At 39.1% G+C, this 18,449-nt stretch overlaps 1 protein-coding gene and 1 long non-coding RNA gene across 2 annotated transcripts in view; one reads left to right on the top strand and one right to left on the bottom strand.

The window, feature by feature from the left end:
• Positions 1-18,449, top strand: part of LOC103909099 (uncharacterized) — a 502,230-nt gene that overhangs the window by 175,612 nt on the left and 308,169 nt on the right. The window lies entirely within an intron of this gene.
• The window catches only part of stxbp6 (syntaxin binding protein 6 (amisyn)), a 54,643-nt gene continuing 38,469 nt past the window's right edge, over positions 2,276-18,449 (bottom strand). The window contains 4 exon segments of the mRNA NM_001002063.1: positions 2,276-3,660; positions 5,208-5,368; positions 9,471-9,636; positions 10,762-10,892. Of these exon segments, the coding sequence (NP_001002063.1) occupies positions 3,637-3,660; positions 5,208-5,368; positions 9,471-9,636; positions 10,762-10,892 (482 nt within the window). The 3' untranslated portion in view covers positions 2,276-3,636.

Genomic DNA, 18,449 nt, shown 5'->3' with positions numbered 1-18,449 from the left:
CAATCGTATCATATAAAAAAAATCGTCATTTTCCACTGTCGCCATTGACTTGTAATGCAATGAAGATGACTCAAGTCAATAATAAGTGATAACCGGGCTGCCATCCATCTAAAAAGTTATTGTTTGACTGTGGAACAATACTTCTTTACATTAAATACTTTTTTATAATCATTGAGTACGCTAGTTTTGACCATGACGATGACCATGGCCAGTAGGGTTGGGAAATATAAATTTTTATGGTCTTCAACTATAAAGCTGTATATTCTTAAATGCAAAATCTGGCAAAAACATCAGTTGCTGCGTCCAAATTCACATATTTATGCTACATCGACAGATGGGTCGATCTTGCTATCTACGCTTGAGTCACTGGGCGTTGCAGGCACTGTTATTCAGTGGTTCAGATCTTACCTCTCTGACAGGTCATTCAGGGTGTCTTGGAGGGAAGAGGTGTCCAACCTACAGCATCTAAACACTGGGGTACCACAGAGCTCTGTTCTTGGGCCACTTCTCTTCTCCATCTACACGTCATCTCTAGGATCAGTCATCCAGAAACATGGATTTTTCCTACCACTGCTATGCTGATGATACCCAGCTATACCTCTCTTTTCACCCTGATGATCCCTCGGTTCCAGCTCGCATCTCAGCCTGCCTGTCAGAAATTTCACATTGGATGAAAGATCATCATCTTCAGCTGAACCTCACGAAAACAGAAATGCTCCAAGTTTCTGCCAACCCCACTCTACATCATAACTTTTCAATCCAGATGGATGGGGCAACCATTACTGCATCCAAAACGGTGAAAAGCCTTGGAGTAATGATTGATGACCAACTAAACTTCTCTGACTACATTTCTAGAACTGCTCGATCTTGCAGATTCGCACTCTATAACATCAGAAAGATCCGACCCTTCATATCTGAACATGCAGCTCAACTCCTTGTTCAAGCTCTTGTTTTTTCCAGACTGGACTATTGCAACTCTCTACTAGCCGGGCTCCCAGCTAACGCTATCAAACCTCTTCAGATGCTTCAGAACGCAGCAGCACGAGTGTTCTTTACTGAACCTAAAAGAGCACATGTCACTCCGCTGCTCATCCGTTTGCACTGGCTGCCAGTTGCTGCTCTAATCAAATTCAAAGCTCTGATGTTTGCTTACAAAGCGACTTCTGGCATTGCTCCTCCTTATCTGCTCTCACTTTTAAAATTCTCAGCAGAAATAGCAAAAAACGTCTGCAGATTCTGTCTGGCCGACATGGCAACTTCTTTATAGAAGTTCAACTGTTGTTGCAGAACAAATATAACACGGAAAACGAGATTTAAATATATTCCTGTTAGCTAGAAATTCATTAACAGTCTTTTAAACAACTTTACCGGAGCTTCTCTACTTGAAAGTTGGTCTCATGCATTCAGCATGTTTGTGGTTTGTTTACACTTTTTACCTGAGTTTGTAGGTCTGATCAAATTCATGTCAACACACAATGTATTGTGGGCAATTTTAGTGGTTAAACACTTCAAATTTATACCGGAAATAGTAGAGCATACGGGAACCATTAACATAACATACTACAATTTGTGACACAATAATTAAATTTTTGAACACTATTTAGGACGGATAGTGCGAATTGAGACGCAGCTAGTGTAAACTGCCCTAGTAGCAAAGAATTCTGGCCCAGATTTGGCAAAAAGCTGGCACAGCAGGCATTCATCCGGCACTGGCATACAGCATGTGGGCCAAACATAGCCCGGGTTTGGCAGAGGTGGCACCGTTTTTAAGGCGGCACACAAGATTTGGGCCAGATGAAAAACGTAGTATTTGGCCCAGATTTAAAAATTTGATGAGTGGGCCATGTGAGTTTGGCCAGTCTTGACCCACATTTAAAATACACTAAAATCATTTTTGAGTAAAGAAAAAAAATTCTACCAATCAGGTCACTTTGAGAAAAAGCGTGCCCATAGTGTGCCTAAAGCGCAGCACTCCATGGGTTTATCAATTTCATTGCAATCGTGACACACCAACCTATCTGGCCCAGTTCAGGCCCAGTTATGAGTTATTAACTTGGCTGAGACTTGGCCCAGATATGGTCCGTGTTTGGCCCTTGTCTGGAAGCCAGATTTGGTCCAGTCATGTACCGTAATTCACTGCGGCATATGGGCCAAGCAAAACCTGATTGTGTGGGCCAGAGCTGGGCCAGAGAAATTTTGCTATGTGGGTGTTCTCCAGGCAGATCTGCACATCACTTCGGAAGAAAAAAAACGAAGCGGTACCACATTATTTCAAACGTGGGCCCACACTTTATTTTAGTGATAAAAAACAAACAAATAAAACAAGTATGGACTCAAGTGATAATGAAACAATACAATGTTAAAAAGAAAAAAAAGTTTAGATGCTTTTACAAAACCCTCAGAAAGATTTTTACCAAAAAATATCAGTTCAAACTCTCACACGCTAAAGTTTCTTTTCACAATGGCACAAACACTTCATAGGTTAAAACAATCTAGAAGGAATGTCCAACATTAGCAGGCATTTTTTAAGGAATCTTGTCATCAGTGTTGGGTGAAAAGTCAAATATTACAATTTTAAGCCAATTACACTCTTAAAAACACACACAGATTCACAAAACGTTTATTAAAAAGTAACAGATACTAAAGTTGTCACGATACTGAAATTGTTGCCAATCGGCACTGAAATTTTAAAAATCGTTCATTTCCAGCTAACATTTGAGCACTGTTGAGCGTGTTCTTAATCAGTGCTGATTTGCCATTGTGCTCAACAGAAAGGACTGTGATTGGCTGTGAAGGTCATCAGTTCACCGAACTCACCTCTGTTTACTGAGTGTAAACACCGATACAGGGACACTGGAGCCTTCTAAAGCTGCGATTCCTCAAGGGTTCTCTTGTATGTCAGCTTATAGACAAACCAGCTGATCGATGTGACATTGAAACGCTCCACTGTCCCTGTATCCGTGGTGGTGAACGATGACCTTAAAGGCCATTCACAGTCATTTAACAGTGAACACAACAGCAAATCAGCGCTGTTTAAAAAGAACAAGCTCAAATGTTAGCAGGAAATGGACGTTTTTAAAATATCATTATCAACTGGTACCGAACTCCAGTATCCCAACAACCCTAACAGATACTGAATAGTAAAACCACATACTGGTAATACCTACAACTAAGTAACACATTTAGCTTCTTTTAAGTCAGCGGTGTCCAAACTCGATCCTGGAGGGTCGGTGTCCTGCGTATTTTAGTTCCAACCTTAACCAGCAAATCAAGCTCTTTCTAGATTTACTAGAAACGTCCAGGCAGGTGTGCTGAAGAAAGTTAGAGCTAAACTATGCAGGACACCGGCCCTCCAGGAGTTTGGACACCCCTGTTGTAAGTGATTTTAGATTGAAATATGCGACTTGTTCCCAACTCTGCTTGTAATATTATAATAATGATCGGTCGCATGTATAAGGCTTTAAGTTTGCAATGATCAACAATTCTGTGGTTAAAAAAGACATGATTTTTTTCAAGATTACTGCCATGATGATACACAATGTCCTCGATTCTTGATGTGATGCTTCATGTGCGTCCCGTCACAGTCTGTGATAGCAGGGCTGATGAAGCAGATTCTCCGAAAAATACAGCAAAGGCTCAACACTTGTGCTTCATGGCCAGCTGAAGACAGAGAGAAACTGACCATGAGGAAACTGTACGCAAATCCACTGTACAAATCAGTCACAATGTCGTACAATCATACTCGCTGGTTTAATAAATGTGTTATTTAAAGGCACGATCCAATTTGAGGTTTTAAATTTCCATTTAACGTTGCAACTCATAAAGATATTAAAATTAGTATGACATTTACATATGACAACTGGTTGCAAATATAAATTATGCAATAAAATTAGCACCAAATTGTCTTGAATCATGCTAATTTAAATATAGAAATACATCGCCGTTTAATATAATACATTAGTATTTTGTACATTAACCATGCTTGCTGGGGTACGTGGATTACTCAGTTAGCTGGATTTGGATATTGACGATTTGACACGATCCAGGATCGTTTCGTTCTTCAAAGCTAATCCGAGACTTGTTGTCATAGCAACAGTTCTGCTAGCTCAAACCTGATCGGGAGCAGGTTCAATTCATATAAACAGGATTAGATCGGGTCAGTTCAAGCAAAGATAATACAGAAAGTATGTTCCGAATTCTGATATTTTCCTACAGTAGTAGTTATATACACTTGGGAAAATGGTACATATTTTTTAACTATATATATATAAAGTTATAGTCATTAATAAAATAAATAAAGTTATACATATTAATAAAACGTATGCAATCTGCACTCTCGAAATGAAAGTACAAAGACTGCCATCTGGTGGTGCAAAGAGAAAACTTTGATAACTTTTTAGATCGCTGTAGTACAAATTGTGTATAATAGAAATGCACAATATGTGACTTTTTTTTAAAGCAATAATACATTAATGCATTCATAAACATGTTTTGATAGTTAATATGCCGGTGATTTGATGCTTCACAAAAGTTGCAGACGCCTTTACCAATATTAAAATGCTTTTGTAAACAACCAGTTATTCTTTACACCGATTAAAAAAAATGGTTACTATAATAAAGAAAATATTTTCTAAATGTAGAACTAAATACATTGATTTGCATTGAAATACATGATGAATACTCTTGACACATGAAAGTGGAAAGCCTGCAGCTCACAACAAATGTGGAAGGTTATTGCGTGTCATATTTAACAAACCGTTTACTGCTAATTTGATGTAATTTTGCTCACATGGATAATTAAATATTAATCAGATGATGTCATTACGCTGCTGTGCTGTCAGCCAATCGTTGCATTGCTGATCATGATTTCGAGGATCGATAGATCTGTCCTTCATAACACACGCAGCGATCTCAGATCAGTTCATCCAGACATTCTACTCTGATTCGCGAACTTGTTTAAAGAACCAAATTAGCGAGAGATCAGTTATCAAGATGAACAGATCCAGGATCTGCCAAATAATCTTAGATCATTTAAACGAGGTACAAAGAACGGACCCCTGGTTTACTAATATTTTGGTTGTGATCAATTTCATGGTTCTCCATGCAGTGGCCACACGGCGGCAGCAGAGAGACACTGATGTGTGTTTTTTTCCCCTCAGTGGAGCTTCAGAAAGACTGGAGTTTCTGGACTGAGAGCCTGCCGTTACCTTGTGTGCGGTGTCAGCGAAGTGCTGTGCGCTGTTCATCATGTCGCTGGTCTTCTCTTCCGCGCGGCCCAGTCTCTCTCCACGCTCATTCAGAGCCTGACTGGCCTTCTGTACCGCACTGCTCACACTGTCAGCCGCACCGTGGAGGAGACTGCTATTACCTACATGAGAGATAAAGAGATCACACATTATAAACACGGCTGTTAACTAGATTGAGCTATACGAATTACATCAGTAAAAGTAGACGGGGTTGAGGAGATATATTATTATAATGATGTATTATTTCAATATAATATATTGAATATATTGGTGAAGGTTTTTCCTCGCCGCTGTCGCCACTGGCTTACATGGTTCGGGATCTGTAGAGCTGCACATCGAAGGATTTGCTCTTCAGTGTGTGTGTGTGAATGGCTCAGTCAGGTGTGTGGCTGTTTGCACAGTGTTAAATGGATCAGTGTAATGATTCCTGCCAGGCAACACAATCCGGCATCTGACCCCAAGCAAACCTCCATCTGCTTCCCACAGTAACACGCAGCCCGTCCTGCCGCTGACTCACAACTGATGCGCTGAAAGCTGTAATTTATTAGGCGGGAGGAACAACTGGCAACGCTCGCCTGGAAACCTCCGTCTTCCACTTGACTACACCATTACTGTAGCATACCGACACAAACTGAACACACGCTTAACCACTTAAACTCTGCGGACCTGGTACCGGGTCTGTGATGTCATCGACTTTCACTTTCAGATTTAAAGGGCTAGCGTTGCACCAGACCCCCGTAAGTGGTGTCGTTTGAAAGTGTAGAATCTATATTTTATGCTCATATGCATCACTTTGGTTTTTATTCTACTGTATAAAAGTTATTTACACTTAAATACACAGTATTTTGGATACCCGAGCTGGGTATTTTACATTGGTTCATGTTCATATTTTTCATATGACACATGTACAAGTTATAGCTCAAATGAAAGCGCTTACCGGTGCTCATACAGTTCTAGCATTCTTTTTACTGAATTATATTCATATGCCAAACAGTTGCTGAATGAATCGCCATGTTTCCATGGCGCAGAAGTGAAAACAATACATTCATGATCAATAAGCAGCCCCAGATAGCACAGACAGCTGTCATCTCTTACCTTATGCTGTGCGCTTCAGGGCCATTCTCCTCTGTTTTTGAGGTGATGTGCATAAGTAATCCTTTTATATGTCTGACGTGGTCCAAACACAGTGAATTATGTTTGATCAAACAAAAGAATAGTGAAATATGAACACAATGATCGCTCCCTGTGGCTTGTACAGCACTTCTCATCAGTTGGAATACAATAACTTTTGCAGAGATTATGGTGGAGACATTTGTCTTTTTTCCTATGATTACAGACATGTGCAGGAACCCCCAACATTAATTACAGCACGCTAGACCACACACAACCTAAAAGGTGCACTTTCAAATTTGAGTTTATAACAAAAATACAAAAAAAAACGCCTCTTTTTTAGGTGTTTATTATAACACAGACGACATATACAGATATTATAAACACTTTCAATAGTGTTTTATAAAAATTCAAAGGGTTTTCTTTAAAATGATACCAAATTTTGCATTTACACCTCTGCATGTGGATTTGGGAAGCTTTTAAATTTGGGTAGGTGAAATCCAGGCCGAAATCCCAACATAGCAGCAGAGTTTTTAATGAAGAAACACACAATTATTACACACACCAAACTAGGCCACCATATATACAGTGGGTACGGAAAGTATTCAAACCTTGAATTTGTCACTGAAATATCACATGGTTTTAAATATTCAGACCCTAGTGTTTAGTAGAAGCACTCTTGATCATTTGGTAAAGATGCAACAAGTTTTTCATAGTTGAATTTAGGGATTCTCCTTGCCGATCCTAGCTCTAGGTTTAGGCCTTTTCAGAGATGCTCAATTGGGTTTAGTTCAGGGCTCTGGCTGGGCCATTCTAGAACAGTCATGGAGTTGTTGTGAAGCCACTTCATTATTTAGCTGTGTGCTTAGGGTCATTGTCTTGTTGGAAGGTAAACCTTCAGCCCAGTCTGTGGTCCTGAGCACTCTGGAGAAGGTTTTCATCCAGGATATCCCTGAACTTGGCTGCATTCATCTTTCCCTCGATGTCTCAGTTGTCCTGTTCCTGCAGCTGAAAAACACCCCCACAGCATGATGCTGCCACCACCATGCTTTACTGTTAGGACTGTATTGAGGATGTGATGAGCAGTTTTCTCTATAGCAGGGCTAGCCCTGTAGATTTGGACGCCCTAAGCAGAATAATTTCGGGGCTCTACCTTGCTCTATATAGTGGAGTATTGCCATTGCAAACCGGCCCACAATGATTATGTTGCTCATTAAATACAATCAATGAAACAGAAAAGTAAAGCCTGATTTCTCCTACTTAATAGCTGTCTAAATGATTTGGACATTTTAAAACAGCACTGTTTTAGTCAACTGGCAGCTTCAGAACTAAATGATCTTTAATAAAGAGTCCAGAGATGACTACTTTGTGTCCTTCTGGAGTGTTTAACCAGTAAAACTCTGCTGTTATTTTGGGATTTCCGCCTGGATTTTGCCTACCCAAATTTAAAAGCTTCCCAAATCCTCATGCAGAGGTGTAAATGCTAAAATTTGGTATCATTTTAAAGAAAACCCTTTGAATTTTCATAAAACACTATTGAAAGTGTTTAAAATATCTGTATATGTTGTCTGTGTTATAATAAACACCTAAAAAAAAAGGCGCTTTTTGTATTTTTTGTTATAAACTTAAATTTGAAAGTGCACCTTTTAGGTTCTGTGTGGTCGAGCGTGCTGTAATTAATGTTGGTGGTTCCTGCACATGTCTGTAATCATAGGAAAAAAGAAAAATGTCTCCACCATAATCTATGCAAAAGTTATTGCATTCCAACTGATGAGAGGTGCTGTACAAGCCACAGGGAGCGATCATTGTGTTCATATTTCACTATTTTGTTGTTTGATCAAACATAATTCACTGTGTTTGACAACATCGGACATATAAAAGCATTACTTATGCACATCACCTCAAAAACAGAGGAGAATGGCCCTGAAGCGCACAGCATAAGGTAAGAGATGACAGCTGTCTGTGCTATCTGGGGCTGCTTATTGATCATAAATGTATTGTTTTCACTTCTGCGCCATGGAAACACGGCGATTCATTCAGCAACTGTTTGATATGTGAATATAATTCAGCAAAAAGAATGCTAGAACCGTATGAGCACCGGCAAGAGCTTTCATTTGAGCTATAACTTGTACATGTGTAATATGAAAAATATGAAAATGAACCAATGTAAAATACCCAGCTCGGGTCTCCAAAATACTGTGTATTTAAGTGTAAATAACTTTTATACAGTAAAATAAAAAACAAAGTGACGCATATGAGCATAAAATATAGATTCTACACTTTCAAACGAAACCACTTACGGGGGTCTGGTACAACGCTAGCCCTTTAAATCTTAAAGCGAAAGTCGATGACATTTGAGTGGTTAAAACTTATTTTATTAATTTAGCAAACAAATTAAAGATTCTATTAAAGATTCTAATTAATTAACTAATTACTCATGAGTATGCTACTTAATCAAACTTCAATAATCAATAATGCTGATCAGTAATGAAGTCAAAATGTAAAAACAGACTGTGATATTCAGCGGGATTAGAGATCAGGGTAGTTGCAGTAGTCGCAGGATAATGAGTAGTTGCACCTCTTCAGTAAAACGAGCAGGAGACAAATAAAGCTGCGAGACGTGTCGGGGGGTATTCAAGTCAAAGAAAGCCTCCATTAATCAGGCCTTTAAATACACAACACAGAGCAGAAACTTTCCTTCATTAGCAGAACTGAACACACTCACTGCTGAAAGTTTGGAATGGTGACACACAGTGAAGGACTTTCTACAAAGAGTTTGCCTCATGATGAGTCTCAGGGACAATAGAATAATAAATAAATCAAAATAATTGTAAAAAAAAGTTAATAAATAGTGCTTTTATTTCAGTTTTTTTAAGGCTGTGGCCTCACAGAGAGAAGGTCGCTGGTTCGAGTCTCAGCTGGGTCAGTTGGCATTTCTGTGTGGAGTTTGCATGTTCTCCTCGTGTTGGCGTGGGTTTCATTGGGTGCTCTGGATTCCCCCACAGCCCAAAGAAATGCCACTGGGGACTCAAACCAGCAACCTATTTGCTGTGAGGGGATAATGCAAACCACTGAGACACTGTGTGTGTGTGTGTGTGGGGGGGGGTCTCTCACCTCCCAGTAGTTTAGGGGGGCAGTTGACGAACTCTACTTTTCTCTCAGGAATGAAGCGCTGACACGTGTGATGGAGGATCTGCACAAACACACACTTCTCTCCTGCTGAACCCGCCGTCCACTGGTCAGACCCGCTGTCAAACACCAGGTCAAACTCTGGGCAGTCCTAAACACAAGTGTGTGTGTGTGAGCAGCTCACAATTTTAGTGTGTTTGTTCAATGAGAGTGTGTGTTGTTCATTAGTGTGTGTTATAGTTGTGTATTATCAGTGTGTGTTGTGCACTGGTGTGTGTTACAGTTGTATATTATTAGTGTGTTTGTTCAATGAGTGTGTGTGTTGTTCATTAGTGTGTGTTATAGTTGTGTATTATCAGTGTGTGTTGGGCACTAGTGTGTGTTATAACTGTGTATTATTAGTGTGTTTGTTCAATGAGAGTGTGTGTTGTTCATTAGTGTGTGTTATAGTTGTGTACTATCAGTGTGTGTTGTGCACTGGTGTGTGTTAAAGTTGTGTATTATTAGTGTGTTTGTTCAATGAGAGTGTGTGTTGTGCACTGGTGTGTGTTATAACTGTGTATTATTAGTGTGTTTGTTCAATGAGTGTGTGTTGTGCACTGGTGTGTGTTATAACTGTGTATTATTAGTGTGTTTGTTCAATGAGTGTGTGTTGTGCACTGGTGTGTGTCATAACTGTGTATTATTAGTGTGTTTGTTCAATGAGAGTGTGTGTTGTGCAGTGGTGTGTGTTATAGTTGTCTACTATCAGTGTGTTGTGCACGAGTGTGTGTTATAGTTGTGTATTTTTAGTGTGTTTGTTCAATGAGAGTGTGTGTTGTGCACTGGTGTGTGTTATAGTTGTCTACTATCAGTGTGTTATGCACAAGTGTGTGTTATAGTTGTGTATTACCAGTGTGTTTGTTCAATGAGTGTGTGTTGTGCACTGGTGTGTGTTATAACTGTGTATTATTAGTGTGTTTGTTCAATGAGAGTGTGTGTTGTGCAGTGGTATGGGTTATAGTTGTGTACTATCAGTGTGTGTTGTGCACTGGTGTGTGTTATAGTTGTGTATTGTCAGTGTGTTTGTTCAATAAGAGTGTGTGTTGTGCACTGGTGTGTGTTATAGTTGTGTATTGTCAGTGTGTTTGTTCAATAAGAGTGTGTGTTGTGCACTGGTGTGTTATAGTTGTGTATTGTCAGTGTGTTTGTTCAATGACAGTGAGTGTTGTGCACTGGTGTGTGTTATAGTTGTGTATTATCAGTGTGTTTGTGTCAGGGAATGTGAAACACTCACTTTGATGGCGTCCACACCGTTGACCTGTCGGAGTTGACTGATGTTCCACTGAGATCTCCTGATGAACGAGGATGAGCCCTCGAACTGCTTCACCTTCGTCAGGAACACCTGTGCTGGCTTCTTGTTGGTGACTGAAACAGAAAGAGAAACAGGGCACTGTTTAAAGGGGTCCTATTATGCAAAGACCACTTTTAAAAGGGGTTTAAAATCAATTAATTGTATTATTTATAATCAGACTTGACTAAAACAGTCAGCAGAAACACTTTGATTGACATTTTCCCTTTGTGCTTGTCATCAGAGGAAAGCCCCGCCCACTAATGACCATCTCTCCCTCATTAGCAAATTTTGAATCTGCCACTATGCTGACACGCATGCATTTGTAGCTCCGCCCTCTTCTGAAAAGAGCACAATCTCATTTGGATTTAAAGCGACAGTCACCAAAACAGCACAATTAGGATTGAAGTCTAAAAGGGTCAGTTACAGAGAGGTAGAAAACCTATTGAGCTATCAATACTTTAGGGCGGGGCAATCAGTCATTTAGGGTGGGGCTATCAGTCATTTGGGGTGAAGCTATCAATACTTTAGGGAGGGGCTATCAGTCATTTAGGGTGGGCCAATCAGTCATTTGGGGTGGGGCTATCAATACTTTAGGGCGGGGCTACCAGTCATTTAGGGTGGAGCTATCAATACTTTAGGGCGGGGCTATCAGTCATTTAGGGTGGGGCTATCAATACTTTAAGGCAGGGCTATCAGTCATTTAGGGTGGGGCTATCAATACTTTAGGGTGGGGCTATCAGTCATTTAGGTTGGGGCTATTAATACTTTTGGGCGGGGCTATCAGTCATTTAGGGCGGGGCTATCACTCACTTCAGAGCTATCAGTCGTTTAGGGTGGAGCTATCAGTCCTTTAGAGTAGGGCTATCAATACTTTAGGCCAGGGCTTTTAGTCATTTAGGGTGGGGTTATCAGTCATTTAGGGTGGGGCTATCAATCATTTAGCGTGGGGCTATCAGTCATTTAGGCAAGAGCTATCAATACCTTTGGACGGGGCCATCAGTCATTTAGTATGGGGCTATCAGTCATTTAGGGTGGAGCTATCAGTATTAGGGTGGGGCTATCAGTCATTTAGGGTGGGGCTATCAATCATTTAGCGTGGGGCTATCAGTCATTTAGGCAAGAGCTATCAATACTTTTGGACGGGGCCATCAGTCATTTAGTATGGGGCTATCAGTCATTTAGTATAGGGCTATCAGTCATTTAGTATGGGGCTATCAGTCATTTAGGGTGGGGCTATCAGTCATTTAGGGTGGGGCTATCAGTCATTTTAGGCAGAGCTACCAGTCATTTAGTGCGGGACTCAGTACTTTACGGAGAAGCTTTAAGTCATTTTAGTGGAACTATCCGTCATTTAGGGTGGGGCTATCAGTCCTTTACAGGGGAGCTATCAATCATTTAGGCAGGCTATCAGTCATAGGGTCATTAGAGTTGAGCTATTAGTACTTTAGGGTGGAGATATTACTTTAATGTGCGGATATCAGTGCTTTAAGGCGGAGCTATCAGTAATTAAGGGTGGGGATATTAGTCCTTTAGGGCGGAGACAGAGAGTGTCTCATTTCTTTTCTGCCATCATCCATTTATCAATCCTCCTCTAGTTTTGTTAGCAACATTCATCGTCCAGCAATCGAATCAGTTCCCAAAAGGTTGAAATCAATCACAGCCCTACATTGTTTCAAGTGGATTTACATCATGACAGAGGAAAAAGGGACATATTTTGTATGTGAAAATATTGTAAAAGGTCATTTATTCGTGTGAATTTTCTGAATCATGAGCCACCTAAACCTACATTGCAGCTTAATAAACATTATTATCAATGTATAATCGATTCCTATTGTTAATATACAAGTGTCTTGATTAGTAATGTGCATTGCTATTTACTTAATTTGGTCAAGTTTTTTTAACTTTCAGATGGCAGATTTCCAAATAGTTGTATTTCAGCCAAATATTTTCAATCCTAACAAACAAAACATTTTCTTACTCGAGTTATAACCGAGACTCTTTTGTGAAGATGCTAAATTCTCTTCCTGAGCACTGTCTCAGTTCAATCTGTCATCTGACGTCAGCAGATGGGGGGAGGAAAGGGAGTGTTGAACACAGAGGCCTGAACAAACAGTGGCGGATCAGAAAGTCCTCCAGCAGCCGCTGCGGGCCGGATCTTCTCACTCCAGCAGATGCGGGTGTGGTGGAAGCTGTAAACACTCCGCTGCAGTATCAACCAGAGACCGCTGCTTTCACACAATTAACATCTAATCCCTACAAAGGCTCATTGGAGATACATACTTCAGCCTACATTTATTGTGAAACCATAACAACGTACTTTAACATATGTTTGACTGCAGTTTGTAGATGAACACTAGGGGGCAGTATGACAACAACAATTTGTCTTCCTTTTCACACTAATGATATTTACAGGATATTATTGATGAATAAAGGATTCTTTTCATGCAGTTCTGTATATGGACACTAATCTGGCGTGCTCAGCTTGCTCATAGTGCACGTTAGAATGCTCGGGTTTGAGTCTGGTAAAGCAGGCTTTTATAAAAAAATAAAATAAAAGCAATATAAAATCAAGGTAAAGCTACAATATGTTATCACAGTGCACGTTTATATTGTGTTTGCTTCTGAAAACACTATTGGTTGGGTTTAGGCAAGGCTACTGTAGACAGAAGACATAGGTGTAGCAAAAGTTACGCGTTTTAAAACTAAAATGGGGCCTAAGTAACCTATTCTAAATTTGCAAAAGTGTAGACAGCGCCCTCTAGAGAGTTTGTCATCTTAAACATGCAACAAAATGACACAAAATTGAAGGCAGAGGCACATATTTCCAATGAGAATAGGACGACTAATACTGGTGTCCGACGGATGACTAATACATCTTATCCTACCCATCAGATTGTCACAATAATATCCAGCTGCAGACTCAGACAAGTTTTAGGACACACAATCCTACTCCGAGTGGAATTGGTGTTTGGGTTATGGCTAAAAGGGTTATAACTGTGGCGACAGAGAACGTGCATCTAAATATAGCATCATTTTTGTGATCTTATACAACAATTTTTTTTCTATTCAACCTATATGAAATTACATTAAATTAATGGGAAAAACAAAAATTAAAAGTGTTAAAGAAACCACCCTCTTTTTATTTATTTATTTATTTTACGTTTTTTAGGTCTCCTAGAGTTAAACTATTTTTGAATCCATTCAGTCACTTTCTTGTTTTGGCGAGGTCATCTTTAGATTAGCTTAGCATAACAAATTGAATTATATTAGACCATTAGCATTTTGTTAAAAAAAAATAATAAATAATTAAAAATCACTATTTTGATCCTTTTCCTATATAAAGCTAGAGTCTTCTGTAGTTATACTGTGTAATAAGACTGACGGAAAATGAAACATTACTAGGGGTGTGACTAGGGGTGCTCACAAGATTTGTATAGTTTTTTTTTTTTAAGAAATCTTCAAATACATAAATGGAAAATATTTTATTAACAGCAAAAAAAATAAATAAATAAAAATAATCACAAATTGCAAAACTATTTAGGTGCTTTTTTAAAAATCAACTTGTAATGAAATGTTATTTTATTTCTATTTTAATGAATTATACGCAGTAAAAAACACGTCCTAGCAACAAGAACAAATGCCTAAACATCCGATGTCGCTGTCCGTATCCCTCAAAGTTGTCTAAATGTTTAGAGATGGTGTGACCAAGGTCCCTGTAAGAATTAGTCTTTGGTGTGACTCAACGCGTACCTGTGTGTGCCTTTGATGTACCGCTTCATTCTTCAAACGGCCTTGTCGCAACACCAGTGGCAACAAAATTAGGCACCGAAATGCAAATGCTGATTCAGTGATCCTGCTTGTGAGAGACTGTTCTCACTCTCAACTCACATCATTCAAAACAAAAGATCCACATTGTCCCCCAACAATGTCAACAGACTGGACTGTCTCAGCAACTTTTACATTAATTGCGTTTACATTAATTTTAGATTTGAATAGCCAAAATTACACGTTTCAGTCTCTTAAATGTTATTAATCGCGATTAATTGTCAAAAAATGTGATTAATTAGTTGTTGTTTTTTTATTTATACTGTGTAATAAGACTGACGGAAAATTAAACATTACTAAGGGTGTGACGAGACACGAAATTGGGCTCACAAGATTTTTACAGTTTTTTTAAAAAGAAATTTTCAAATACACGAATGGAAAATATTTTATTCAACTGCAAAATAAAAAAAAATAATAAAAATCTATTAAATCACTACTAAAAACTAAAAACAAACTATTTAGGTGCTTTTTTTAAAAATCAACTTGTAATGAAATGTTATTTTAATTCTATTTTAATGAATTATACGCAGTAAAAAAACATGAGAGACTGTTCTCACTCTCAACTTCCATCATTCAAAACAAAAGATCCACATTGTCCCCCAACAATGTCAACAGACTGGACTGTCTCAGCAACTGGCTGAATGTAAAGGAGAACCAAGCAAAAATTGTTTCTGCTTTATAATAAATGTTCTCAACTATCAGCAATACAACATTTCAATGAGTGCAAGGGTTTGCATTCAATACTTTATTGTTATTATTATCCATATCTGCAATGCCTGTGTTTTGGCTTTTTTTTTTTTTTTTTTTTGCAGTCCACTTAGAATCCAACATGGAAATCAGTTTTTTCTTTATTGACATTGATTGTTTTGAAACTCAAATGTCATTAACATGCCTGTGCTTTTATTTCTGTAATAAATTGGTTGTCAAGCCAGGATCTTGATGGTTTACTGTGGGTATATTGTTTACATCTGTGTTAAACAGATTAAGTTAAACAAAAACTCTAATAAACAATTATATTTTGAATTTAAATAGTTTTTTTGTCTTGCGTTTACATTAATTTTACATTTGAATAGCCAAAATTACAAGTTTCAGTCTCTTAAATGTGATTAATCGCGATTAATTGCCAAAAAAAGTGTGATTAATTAGTTAATTTTTAATCGATTGACAGCACTAAAATAAACCAATGTAAAGAATTGAAGAAATAGATTAAATAGATGTTATACTATCGAAGAAAATGACATGAAATCGGTTTAAAAATTCTGGGTTCACACCTGAGACCTTCACACCCAAACGTGTCCACATGGTAAAATTCAACACAAAATATGCTTGAGGGTTAAACAGTAACCTTCCAGTGGATTTCCCCTCCACAACTCCTCAAATGTGTTTTAAGATTAATCAGGACTCCTTTGATAGCCGTAGGCGTGTGACGGCCCCTGCCGAGAGCTCTATTATGAAGAGCTGCGGGTCAGTAGGCCGGGAATGCAGAGCTCTGATGTTCTGGGTGTGTGTTTTAGTGGGTCTGGATGGAAACAGAAAGGACACGCTGGGACTCTGGGTGACGGGGTCTTGTTTTCTGGCTTGGCTCAGTTATTAGGATTGGCTGATCAGGCTTACATTTAACATACCAGCAACGGGATATTTGCATAGCAGTTTATATTCATGTGTGTGTGTGTGTGTGTGTTGTTATAAATCATGTTAAGGGTGGAGGTGGAACGAATGTGGCTTTAGGGTGATAATATAATGAATTAAAATCAACAGATCTCATCTACTAAAAAGCTGGTGAAATGAAGACCAAGCAAACATGCGGACAGAGAGAAGCTGAATCCACACTGAGGGATTTTGTGCACTCCTGGGTGGTTTAAGATGAGGATTGTGGCCATTTGTTTGACACAGAAAGTGTTTTTCTTTTCTTAATGAATGTGTCTAGAGTAATAAGATACTCTGGGGCTGATACTAATCGAATTAAATCAAAATCACCAAACAATTTCTGTTAATGTCAATGTATTTATACAGACTTTAAACCACGGTGGCTCAGTGGTTAGCACTGTCGCTTCAGAGAAGGATGATCATTGGGCCAGTTGGCATTCCTGTGTGGAGTTTGCAAGTTCTCCCTATGCTTGCATGGGCTTCCTCTGGGTGCTTAGGTTTCCCTCACAGTCTTACAAAAGCTTTCAGGCTCTGATCCTAATTGTGGATTTTTGGTGACTGTCGCTTTAAATTCAAATGAGATTAAGCTCTTTTTCAGAAGAAGGCGGAGCTACAAATGCCTGTGTGTCAGCATAGCGGCAGATTCAAAAACAAGACTAACGTCCTATGCTAATGAGGGAGAGATGGTCACTAGTGGGCGGGGCTTTCCCCCTCTGATGGCACGTACAAAGGGAGAATGTCAATCAAAGACTATTTATATCAAGTCTGATTATAGAACTGAAAGAAGGACTTCACAATCATAAACCTGAAAACTGCAGCTGATGGCTAATCGAGTTCTGCAGACGGATATGCTGTATACACTACAGAGCTCAGCAAGAGTTCAGTCTCAGCCTGATGAATAGCAGCTCCTAATAGTTTGGTTTCTCTGCTGAACCCAACAGACGGGCCAAATGGATCAGCACAAATGAGTGTGTGGAAGATCTCCAAGCCGAGCATTAGACCGCAGGCACTGACGGAGCAGACTAATAAACATCTCCCGCAGCACACACACATTATTTGTGGCTATTTAAACAGCACAGCAACTGATCTCATGAACCGCCACAGCAAACTAGAGGGAGAAAGTTTTAGGCCCAATCTCAATTCTATTTTTGTACCCCAGCCTGTTCCCCTTCCCCTTGCCTAGAGGGTTAAGGGCAGTGGCGCAACAAGGGGGTATGCAGTATATGCGGCGCATAGGGGCGCCACACATGGGGGGGGGCGCCGTTGTGCCAAAACTATTTTTAAAATTAATCCGTATTAAAGGTTTCAAATAATAAAAATAAATAAATATGTTTTGTTAAAAAACATTATTTTGGATTTTAAACGAATATAATATTGTTATTGTTTAATTCAAAATCATTTAACACAATAACATGCAGTCCCACAGCCGAAAGTGTTCATGTAGATGTAACTGTTTAGATTTGTTTTTATTTTTCTCAAAATAAACTGTCAAATCATACATAATGTCAAAAGTTATAAGATTAATCTGCAAAATTTGTCTTCATTTATTATTAATTAATTCATATAAAATAAGAGGGATCACACAAAATTTGAACCCGCATACCCCTCAGGAAATGTGTAGTTGCACCCCTGGTTAAGGGGAAAGACTTCAAAATTTACCCCTAAGAACTGGGACAGCACCTGCACACGTCAGCATACGTCATCTCGATCTCTTGCTTCATATGAGATCAGACGATGGCGACTGCTGTAGTGATTCCAGTTGTGCTATTTTTTGGTATTTATCTTGAGGAAAATCACTGAAGGCATATATCATGTTATCATAATGATATAATATGGCTATAAGATCGTAACTGTACTGTGCATTTGAGTTATCCCATTGACTTAACATTGGACCAAACTTTGTGACCTCATAACTCTGCATCAGACTGTCACACAGACTTCTAACTGGGCTCATTTAATTCAGACTACCAAACTGCCAATACCTGATGAGCTTTTAACTTTCTGGCCACGCCCTAGTAACCCCTTTTGGGACCCTAGAAACTGTCCCATAGACTTCCATTCAAAAGACTGTCATTGACTTTACATGGGATCAAACTTTGTGAGCTCATAACTCTGCATCAGACTGTCCTACACACTAATGGCTGAGCTCATTTAACTCA

This window comes from Danio rerio, chromosome 17 (genome assembly GCF_049306965.1).
Source record: "Danio rerio strain Tuebingen ecotype United States chromosome 17, GRCz12tu, whole genome shotgun sequence".
NCBI classification, from domain to species: Eukaryota; Metazoa; Chordata; class Actinopteri; order Cypriniformes; family Danionidae; genus Danio; species Danio rerio.
This window is presented reverse-complemented; position numbering and strand designations above follow the sequence as displayed.